Below are 10,889 nucleotides of genomic sequence, written 5' to 3'. Positions count from 1 at the left end.
TCTGAGATTCAGGCCAACATGGACTACACAATGTGAGCTCATCTTAAAAAAGAAAAAATAATTCAAGGAGCAGCATGGCTCAGGCATTTCATCCCAGCACTTGGGAAGCAGAGGCAAGCAGATCTCTGAGTGTGAGGCCAGCCTGGTCTACAGAGTGAGTTCTAGGTCAGCCAGGGCTATATAGTGAGATCCTATCTCAAATAACGAAACAAGGCTAGGGATATCATTCAGCGACAGCGTGCTCGCCTAGCGTATCTGAGGCCCTCTGTTCAATTCACAGCACCACAAAAGGGACAGGATCAAAACGGCTAAGCAGGTGCTTGCCGCGAAAGTCTGGTGACCTGAGTTCCATCCCCTGAGCCCACAGAAAGGCTGAAGAAGAGAACATAGTCATTGATCTGTGGTCTCCATGTGCATGACATGGCATGTACACACATCATGCATGTGTGAACACACAATAAGAAAAGGAAATCCTTTAAGGCAACAAGGAAAAGTATCCCCAAAAGGCTTACTTTAATCCAATCCCCAATAAATACCTTACACAATAGTGGTCAAAAAGCCATTTATTTTCCCACATTCCAGTTCTTCTCTTTTTTTTTTTTTTTTTTTTTTGTAATAGGTCTCCTAAGCTCAGAAGTAGGCCCAAGAATTTGATCTTCACCTGGAGAAAAAGAAAAAACAGAACAGGTAAGAAAGTCCAAAAACTGAGGAAGGAAGAATGGAAGGGCCATCTGGAGACAGGTTGTGGCATTAATCCCACAGGGGTAGCCTCAGAACCCTAGGATCACCCAGGGACCAGAAAGCTGAAAGCCTTTTCCTGCTCCTGGACTGAACAGGCTCCACTGTTTGCAATTCTAAGTCTAGAAGATGGGACAGTGAGAACTAGCTTCAAAGAACATCAACAAAGGCTGGAGCGGTTCCACAGTCTAGGCTGCTTCCACTCTCCCACAGTAATTTCCTAGCACACAAAGGCCAGCAGAACCTAAGGAAGACTTAAGAGCTGGATGCATAACACTTTCTTTTTTTTTTCCCCTCGAGACAGGGTTTCTCTGTAGCTTTGGTGCCTGTCCTGGAACTAGCTCTTCTAGACCAGGCTGGCCTTGAACTCACAGAGATCCGCCAGCCTCTGCCTCCCGAGTGCTGGGATTAAAGGTGTGCGCCACCACCACCCAGCTGCATAATACTTTCAAATGGGGTGGAAGTCTCCCAACAAGATGGAGATCTTTTTTGGATTGATTTTTTCACTCAATGAGAGGATGTGAACTAGTGGTATTAACAGTAGTAGGCCACCCTTTGTTACATTTGACAAGCTCATTCCCTCCAAAAATCTGGTTAGCAGAGAAAGCTGTTTTCTAAATGCAATGATGACTACAAAAAGAAAAACGCGTAGAATGCTTGGGCAGAGTATATGTCCAGTTAATAGGCATCACCACTAATTAGATTCTTTCGAGCTGTCTAAGTAGAATTCCAGGAAGGCCAGCAGGATGGCTGTCACCAGGCTAACAACTTGAGTGTGAGTCCCAAGACCCACAGGATGGAAAGAGAGGACAGACTGCTGGACACTGTCCCCTGACCTTCATGTGTGCACTATTGCGTGCACACATACACATGGCTCTCCTAAAGTAAATAAAAGGAGTTTAAAAAATAATAGTTTTGCCAGGGGTACTGGTGTATGCCTTTAATTCCAGCACTCAGGAGGCAGAGGCAGGTGGATCTCTGTGACTTTGGGACTAGTCTGGCTTACCCAGCAAGCTTCAGGCCATCCAGGGCTACATAGTGAGATCCTGTCTCAAAATGAATCAACCAATATTAAATAAATTTCAGGAAAAAAAAAGCAAGACTACATATTCAGAGCAGATCACCAAACCTGAACCCTCTTAATTCATCACTGCTGCTATAAGCGTAGGTGTGAAGAGAAGCTCCGACGAGTCTTCCAGTCAGAACATGGCTCAGAAGACAGCAGTCACAGAGGTCGTGTACAAAAGCATAGCAAGTCAGAGAATAAGGCCCCCGTATGTTGGTAAATGTCTTCAATCCCGGCACTTGGAAGACAGATGCAGGTGAATCTCTGTGACTCTGAGGATAGCCTGGTCTACACAGTACGTGTCAGCTGGCTGAGGCTACAAATGAGACCCTATCTCAAAACAAACAAAAAAAGGAAAGTAAGGGGTTGCTGGTTCCACTGCTCTTGAAGAGAACTTGAGTTTGGCTCCCAGAACCTATATGTAGCAGCTCAAAACCACCTGTAACTCCAGCTCCAGGGCATCTGCCACCCTTTCTGACCTCCTTGAGCTCCTGTGCACATATGATGTACATAAACTCATGCAGGCACACACATACACACATAAATAAAAATAAATCTTACAAAAAAGTAAGGGCAGGCTTTTAGTGGGTTAAAAAAAAAATAGAAACAAATAAAATTAAACCACATCCATACTCGGGGAAAGCTTTCGTTTAAATAGCCACGCCTCCAATAACCTTCATTGGCTGCGATCCTGTCACTCACTAATCACGCGTTCAGAGTGCACAGTTGTATAAAACTGGAAAGGATAACAGCAGGGACTTACAGGGAGAGCTTATTTATTTATTTATTTATTTATTGAGACAGGGTTCTCTGTGTAGGCCTGGCTGTCTTGGAACTCATTATGTAGACCAGCTGAACTGCAGCTCACAGAGATCTGCCTGCCTTTGCCTCCTGTGTGCTGGGTTTAAAGGCGAGCATCACTGCTGCCGCTACCCAGTTTACCATCTGAATTGCTGGTAATAGTCTTTTTCTCCCTGGGTCGTGTGTCCACTTTACAATAATTCCCCAAAATGTACTTTTATTGTTTTTCTTTCTTTCTTTCTTTCTCTCTCTCTCTCTTTTTTTTTTTTTTTTTTTTTTTGGTTTTTCAAGACAGGGTTTCTCTGTAGCTTTGGAGCCTGTGTCCTGGAACTAGCTTTGTAGACCAGGCTATCTTCGAACTCACAGAGATCCGCCTGCCTCTGTCTCCCAAGTGCTGGTATTGAAGGTGTGCGCCACCACTGCCCGGCTTGGTTTTTCTTTTTACACAAAAGTTACTTATTTCATAGTAAAAATAGGGCCAACAAGACGCCTCAGCAGGTAAAGGTTCCGGCCATGAAAGCAAGCCTGAGTTAGTTCTCCTGACCCTGCATAAATGTGGAGGGAGAGAGTCACCTCCACATGCACACCTGAGAACCTGAGTTAGTTCTCCTGACCCTACATAAATGTGGAGGGAGAGAATCGACTCCACAAGGTGGTTCTCTGACCTCCACATGCACATCACGGCACATGCTCGGCCACACACACAAAGGAAAAAGGAAAAATAATAAAAACACGGTATGTTTGTGGAAAAAAATGTTTCCAGTTCCCATAAGGAGACAGCTGAATAGGGCTCTCAGGGACTTACAGGAAGCAGCATCTGAGGATGGAGTCAAAGGATCTGCTTTACCAAGTTACAAGTGCCATCCCTTCCCACCGGTTCCCACAGAATTTCACCTGAGAACAGAGGGAGGGGCAGGCCGGTGCCCTCAAAGCCGTGTTCGAGACCAGTGGAAGTCTGGGCGCGGATGGAAGCACACAGCAGTGACACAGCACAGCAAACCACAGAAGAGAAGCAGGACCAAGCCCAGGACCAGCAGTCTGGTGCCACACAGAGCTAGCTCCTCCTAGCGGTGGGGACAGGGAGGGATGGGAAATGACAACAGAGAGGGTTGGGAATCTCCCAGTGGGAAGACAGCTTGCCCCACACCCTGAAAAACGGAGGTAAGCCCCAGGGGGCAGAGTCCTCCTGACACCCAGGGAATGGCTCTGGGGCAGTTAAAGAGCACATTTGTCCTGATGGGTTCCAAACGGCTCTCTTGCCCAGTCGTCAGCTCAACTCCCAGGAGTCACTATTTTCCACATTCCACCAGTCTTTCTTTCTTCCCTCCTTCCCTCCTTTCCTTATATGTATACAAATATACATATAAAAATATATACAGGGCTGGAGAGATGGCTCAGTGGTTAAGAGCATTGCCTGCTCTTCCAAAGGTCCTGAGTTCAATTCCCAGCAACCACATGGTGGCTCACAACCATCTGTAATGAGATCTGGTGCCCTCTTCTGGCCTGCAGGCATATATGCAGACAGAATATTGTATACTTAATAAATAAATATTTAAAAAATATATATATATACATATTTTTATATGTATATTTGTATTTTGGGTGTTTGGTCTGCATACATTATCTGTGTACCACCGGCATGCAGTGCCTGCAGAGTCCAGAAGAGGGCATCAGATTCCCTAGAACTAAGGTCACAAATAGTTGTAACCCGCTAGGTGGGTGTTGGGAATTGAACCTAGGTCCTCTGGAAGGGCAGCCTGTGCTCTTAACCACCGAGCCATCTCTCCAGCCACAAAACTTTCATTGCCAGCAAATGGCTTTACCTGCTTAAGGACTGTGCAATTAGAGCCAGATTCTGCTTCCCCTGATGGCTTTTTTGTTTGTTTCTTTTCAAGACAGGATTTCCCTGTGTAGCCCTGGCTGAGACTGCGATCTCCTGCGGCCCTCATGTGAATCCCAACAGGCTGGCTGCATTCACTTCCACCCTGAAGGATCATCTTCCCAGGGAAAAGGGGCTGGACCCCTACCCGGTCTCACCATGTAGCCCTGGCTGCCCTGGAACTCTCATCGTAGACCATGTTAGTCTCCAAATGGCTGCGGTCTCTGAGCAAACCTGTTTTGCATCAGGCGCTGCACTGAGTACTTTAGGACGTTCCTACTCAGTCCTCAGTTACCGGAATGTGTAAATTACTTCACAGGTGACGAAGCTTACTTAGAGAGGTTCCGATGCTTGCTCAAGACCACACTGCCTCTGACCTAAGGCGGGGTTATAAAAACCCATGCTTGCTCACTCTTGTTCTTTTTTAACATACTGTCATTACAAAGTGAGCTTCAATCCTCCAGCCTCAGACTCTGGAGAACCAGAGCTGGAAGAGAGCTGGCACTACAACAGACCAAGCTCGGCTTCATGAGGACAGCACTCCACATAAAGCCTTGAGGAGCAACCTGAGGCACTTACCGATGTAAGGAGCTTGGTGAGCACGAGGCGTTCGTGGCTCCAGACCCTGACACACTCTTCACCCATCACTGGGCTCAGGGCAACATCTCCAGCTCCCTCCTCTGAACAGGATAAAGGTGGTTGGCTAGAGGGCAGGATCTCTGGAATAGCACTGAAATAGAGGCAGGTCTCTGGAGTTCTTCCTGAGGCCACTCTGGCTGTGACGAGGATAGACTCTCCTGCAAAGGACCCTACAAGAGGTGCAAGACAGGAGATGGAAAACTGAGTGGGCAGCCAGAGAGCTGGGCGGCAGCCAAGAGCATTGGCTATGGGTTCAGTTCTCAGCACCCACATCTAGAGGTTTCTAAATGCCTGCAACTCCAGCTCCAAGGGATCTGATCCCTTCTTCAGGTCTCCTCCAGCAAACACACACACACACACCCCACATACCCCCCCCCACAAGCCTGCACACATATACATATACCACACACACACACCACACACACACACATTCACATATACCACACACACACACACAAGCCTGCACACACAAACCCCACATATCCCCCCACAAGCCTGCACACATACACCCACACACACCACAGACACATACACATATATCACACACGCACACCCACATATCCCCCCACAAGCCTGCACACATACACCCACACACACCACACACACATACACATATATCACACAAGCACACCCACATCCACATATCCCCCCACAAGCCTGCACACATACACATATACCACACACACACATAAGCATGCACACTCAGCAGTCATAGACATGCATATATGCAAACCAGGCATGGCAATGCACACCCTTAATCCCAGCACTTGAGAGGCAGAGGCAGGTAGATCTCTGAGTTTGAGACGAGCCTGGTCTACAGAGCAAGTTTCAGGACAACCAGGGCACCACCATCGCCCAATACATACAAAATCTTTTATGGAAAAAAAAAATTAAAAAAAAAAGGCCAGGTGGTGGTGGTGCACGCCTTTAATCCCAGCACTTGGGAGGCAGAGGCAGGCGGATCTCTGTGAGTTCGAGACCAGCCTGGTCTACAAGAGCTAGTTCCGGGACAGGCTCAAAAACCACAGAGAAACCCTGTCTCGAAAAACCAAAAAAAAAAAAAAAAAAAAAAAACCCACAAAATCTTTTATGGGACGCCAGCGACAGCAGCTCATACCTAGAAGGAGTGAACCACTGCCTGCAAATTGTCCTCTGACTTACACAAGTATGCTGCCGCACATGCCTATGCTCTCTCTCTCTCACACACACACAGAAACAAGTAACTAAATAATTGTAATTAATTAATTAAAAGACTGTCCATGAGTTTCTACTTACTGCTTTGGACCCATTTCCCAACTCAGCGTTCCGTCCCTTGTAGGCACCACCCAAACTGACCCTGGGAAGTTCCTAAACATGCCATGCTGGTTCCTTTCCATCTACATGCCTTTGTGTCTGCTGCTCCCTTTGCCTGGATGATACATGGCTAAACATTCTAAAAGCCCAAGGTTGGATGCTGTATCCTTGGAGGGTCTTCTTTCTTCACCAGCCTACTTCATACACTGACAGTTGTGTAATCCTGTTGAGTCTGTATTCTTGTATTCTGTAAACAACTTAAAGGGACAGCTAAGACACTTGAAAAATCACTACCAGAACCACAGCGAACCAGGGCTTCTCAGTGATAGGGCGGGGGAGTGAACACAAGATGTAAGCACTGCCGAGCAGAGTGGTGGTGCACGCCTTTGGCTCAGCGCTCAGGGCAGAGGCCAGCCTGATCTACACAGTGAGTGCAGGCAGAATCACACGGAGAGACCCTGCCTCAAACACAGACACACAAAACAAAGGGCTAGTGAGGACGGAAGAAAATGCAAAGCTCCAGTTGTAAGATGGTACAACAGGGCTGGAGAAATGGCTTAGCAGTTAAGAGCACTGATGGTTCTAGGGGTCCTGAGTTCCATTCCCAGCAACCATATGATGGCTCACAATCTCGTGGAATAAGATCAGGTGCAACTTCTGGCCTGCAGAGACACATGCAGGCAGACCATTGTACACATAATAAATACATCTTTAAAAAAAAAAAAGATGGGGCTGGAGAGATGGCTCAGCCGTTAAAGGCTAGGCTCACAACCATAAATATAAAGAGTTCGGTTCCCAGCACCCACGGCTGTCTCTCCAGCCTTTAAAAAATAAAAAAAATAAAAAAAAAAAAAAGATGGTACAACAGTTTGGATGTTCCTCAAAAGATTAACCACAGAACTATCCCATATTCCAGTTGTGTGCCTATATTCTCAATGGTACTAAAATGTATGTCCACACAAAAACTAGTGTTAAGAATAGCATAATTTCAGCTGGGCAGTGGTGGCACATGCCTTTAATCCCAGCACTCGGGAGGTAGAGGCAGGCAGATCCCTGTGAATTCAAAGCCAGCCTGGTCTAGGACAGGCTTCAAAGCTATAGTGAGGGGCTGGAGAGATGGCTCAGAGGTTAAGAGCACTGGCTGTTCTTCCAGAGGTCCTGAGTTCAATTCCCAGCAACTACATGGGGGCTCACAACCATCTTTACTGAGATCTGGCGCCCTCCTCTGGCCTGCGGGCATACATCAAGGCAGAATGTTGTATACATAATAAATAAATAAATCTTTAAAAAAAAAAGCTATAGTGAAACCCTGTCTAAAAAACGACAACAACAAAAAGAATAGCATAATTTCTTTCTTTCTTCCTTGGCTGGCCTGGAATCTGTAGAGATCCTGCCTGTGCACCTCTTTCTCCCCAGCCCTGGGATTAAAAGTATGCAGCACCATGATGAACCTTAAAAATCTCAAGTCACGGGCTGGAGAGATGGCTCAGAGGTTAAGAGCATTGCCTGCTTATCCAAAGGTCCTGAGTTTGATTCCCAGCAACCACATGGTGGCTCACAAACGTCTGTAATGGGGTCTGGTGCCCTCTTCTGGCCTGCAGGCATACACACAGACAGAATATTGTAATATTGTATACATAATAAATAAAAAAAAAATCTCAAGTCACAAAGGACTGCATGTCGTAGCAATGTCCAGAATAGGTAGACCACCAGAGACAGCAAGTAGACAGCAAGAGGCCAGAGAACCTGGGGAAAAGAGGGCAAGGACAGCTAAGGCGCAGATCTACTTAGACAACTAAAAAAAGTTCTAGGCCTGCCTGGTCTACAAGAGCTAGTTCCAGCACAGGCTCCAAAGCTACAGAGAAACTCTGTCTCGAAAACCAAAAAAAAAAAAAAAAAAAAAAAAAAAAAAGCTATAAAATGGATCTCAGGGTGACTCCCGATTGTGTAAATAGACTAAAAATGACTTACTTTAAATGAGGGGAACACACATCCGCGGTGACTCATACTTCAGTGTTGTCAGACATATATATGTATGTGAGGTGGTTTCAGAACTTGCTATGTAGTCTTAGAACTCCCAATGTAACCCTGGCAGTACTGGCATGCTTGAGCTCTCTCTCTCTCTCTCTCTCTCTCTCTCTCTCTCTGTATATATATATATATACATACATACATACATACATACATACTGGGGAGGGGTATTTGGTGTTAAACCTAAGGCCTCCTGGGGCATGCTAGGACAGAACTGAAGAAACTTGGAACTGGAACAGCAAAGTCAAAACATAGTGAATGTGGACAATATTCACTGCGAGTGTCTTCTCCTATAGGGGTCTGTGTTGCAGCAGGAGTAGCTAAGATGTACAGAGGTGCCCAAGGTCACAAGTCTGGTGAAGCCAGAAGTGGGGCCCAACCCTACCTGTTCTGATGCTGGACCCCCATATTCCCCAGCTCTCACCTTTCAATCCTATCTGACTACCATGGATCTTGGCTTGGAATGTCTGGGTTTTGTTTCTATCTGGACCATCTCCGAAGTTCAAAGTAGTATGTAAGCCGACGACGTGAGGCCCTTGCCACTTCCCTGTGACTGTCCCATTAACGGGGCACAGGCTCAGCTGGCCAAAAGCCCTCAAGAAGGAAACCCAATCCTGTGTGCAAAAGAAGAGTAAGAGAGAAGTGAGATTAGCAGCAGGGGCAGGCATATACCAGCAGGGTGAGCACCCAGTTACTTACCTGGGGAATGTCAGGGCTACGTAGGCCAGATGTATGGGTAAGGAGGAAGCCACCGAGGCCCAGACCAGAGAGGCCAAGGAGCAGCAGGATCAAAGTGGCACAGACCAAAGGTGGGTGATGAGCCAGACAGAGATGCAGGTTGTGCCCTGCCTGGCAGCTGCCCATGGGGAGCAGAGGGGTCTGGGCCTCCGCGGAGTGCCTGCTGGAGGACAGTGAGGGAGAACTGGACAAGAGCCTGCAAGTCAGAAGGCCCTCACCCATGTTACTCAAAGGCAAGCTAAAGCTAGAAGACAATGAATTTGCTCAAGGACACACTGGAGGTGGCAGAGCCAGGACCAAAATCCAAGATTCTGTACTCAAAAAGTCCACCTCCTTAGAGCGCTTAAGAAATGCTTGCTCAATTTTGTTGCTAAAATAACCAAGGGAGAAGCAGGGGACAGCATTCTGTACTAGCAAAGAGATTGTGAAAAGAATTCTCGCCTGGAAAAGAGGAAGTAGTTGATTTGAGGCCAGGGGTTTGGCAGCCAAACAGTCCAGCCAGAAGCCAGACCGGAAGTGTCTTGGGTCAGAGTTCGTACTTGGGAGCTAAGTTAACCAGCTAGGTAGGAATGAACGAATGACTCCGTCTTGCTGCTCTCTAGCGAGGTTAAGATGTGAACTGGGAGTTCTAAGAACACCAACTAATGAGGATTCGATAGGGCAGTAGTTTGCTCGGTACTTGGCCGTGCAGGAATTCAACAGACATCCATCGCCTTTCTTTTTATTGGTGTCATACTGATCCTTAAGACCAGAAGCCAGTAGAAGTAATATTGTGGCTTTTAACGCAGAAGTAATAGGGTTAAGGTTTGGAATCCGTCTCCAACTTCCGAGTACCCTATTCCAGGCAAGAAGCGATAGACTGATGAAAATAAACATCTGGAAGGCAGGAGCTCAGCATAAGGAGTGTGGGGGGGAGAGCACGGGAGAGTGTGGAAGCTGCCGGGAAAGGCCAAGTGTCACAAATGCTCGGCCCCTGAGCGGCCCCACGTCCCGGAACTTCTGCAAGGGGGAAGGTAGGAGGAAGGAGGACAGAGTCTGAGGGGCAGCAGCGGCTGGTGCATCTCGACCTCCCGTCCTCCCCAAAGCCCCCTCCAGAAGGATCTCGACACCCGCATCCCTTCCCGATCCAGTGGCTTCAGGACGGACCGCCACTAGGTCTCACCGCTTGCAGCCGGGCGGAGGCCGGCGCCCCGTGATGTCACGGGCGGCGCGGCAGAGGGGCGGGGCCCATGTAGGCGTGCTCCCGCTCCGGCCCCTCCCCAACCCGCCCGGAGGCGCTTGCGCGGTGGCCACGCGGGCTTTTGCGGGCTTCTGCCTGGTCTGCGTCAGGCCAAACCAAGAGGAAATTCACTCTAGGGGCCAAGTAAAGGAAATAACTCGCCGGGAGGTGAGGGAACCAGAAACAGGCGAGGGAGGCCGTACTAGCCGTCGTGGACACCTCAGGTTTCCCTCCCGAGAGTGCGCAGTAGGGTTTCGGTGGAACCTCACCAAAGTCACTTTTCTGTTGCTTGCCCGCGACCTGTTAGCACAGCCCGGCCACGCCCAGGTTTCCGGGTCCTCTGGGTAGGATTAGGGGGCTCCACTCCTCCGCCCTGCGAGCGGCCTGTAGGTTCTGCTCTTCTCTGCCCTCTCAGATAGTTAAGGTCTACACCTTGGCTTGGTCCTTGGCTCTTACTGGCTCCTAAATGCACAGGACCCTAAAGC

The 10,889-nt window shown here is 48.0% G+C and overlaps 1 protein-coding gene across 4 annotated transcripts; it reads right to left on the bottom strand.

Annotated features, from left to right (window-relative positions):
- Positions 1-582: 582 nt before the first annotated feature.
- Tmem219 (transmembrane protein 219) lies at positions 583-10,405 on the bottom strand. Of its 4 annotated transcripts, none has more exons than XM_041666655.1 (6): positions 10,348-10,405; positions 9,147-9,348; positions 8,872-9,061; positions 5,064-5,293; positions 3,500-3,669; positions 583-661 (listed from the first exon to the last, which is right to left on the bottom strand). In XM_041666655.1, exons 2-5 carry the CDS (start codon positions 9,309-9,311, stop codon positions 3,532-3,534), a joined length of 723 nt encoding a protein of 240 aa, XP_041522589.1. In that variant the 5' UTR covers positions 9,312-9,348; positions 10,348-10,405; the 3' UTR covers positions 583-661; positions 3,500-3,531. The 4 variants fall into 4 exon arrangements, with proteins under 4 accessions (XP_041522589.1, XP_041522588.1, XP_041522585.1 ...); XM_041666654.1 differs by having other exon boundaries at positions 9,147-9,345; positions 10,348-10,375; XM_041666651.1 differs by lacking the exon at positions 10,348-10,405 and having other exon boundaries at positions 9,147-10,323.
- Positions 10,406-10,889: the final 484 nt, after the last annotated feature.

The sequence above is a fragment of the Microtus oregoni genome, unplaced genomic scaffold (genome assembly GCF_018167655.1).
Source record: "Microtus oregoni isolate MIOR12 unplaced genomic scaffold, Mior012 000016F_ref0000370, whole genome shotgun sequence".
Lineage (NCBI taxonomy): Eukaryota > Metazoa > Chordata > Mammalia > Rodentia > Cricetidae > Microtus > Microtus oregoni.
Note: the sequence above shows the minus strand (reverse complement) of the source record. Positions and strands in the feature narration are given on the sequence as shown.

What these genes read in the sequence shown, in the direction of transcription:
- Tmem219 (XM_041666651.1), bottom strand. Translation starts at nt 9,407, where the DNA reads ATGGGTGAGGGCCTTCTGACTTGCAGGCTCTTGTCCAGTTCTCCCTCA. An exon ending in TAGTCAGATAGGATTGAAAG is followed by an intron (nt 5,294 to 8,871) that starts GTGAGAGCTGGG and finishes CACCTCTTGTAG; the next exon opens with GGTCCTTTGCAGGAGAGTCT. An exon ending in TCACCAAGCTCCTTACATCG is followed by an intron (nt 3,670 to 5,063) that starts GTAAGTGCCTCA and finishes CCCCACCGCTAG; the next exon opens with GAGGAGCTAGCTCTGTGTGG.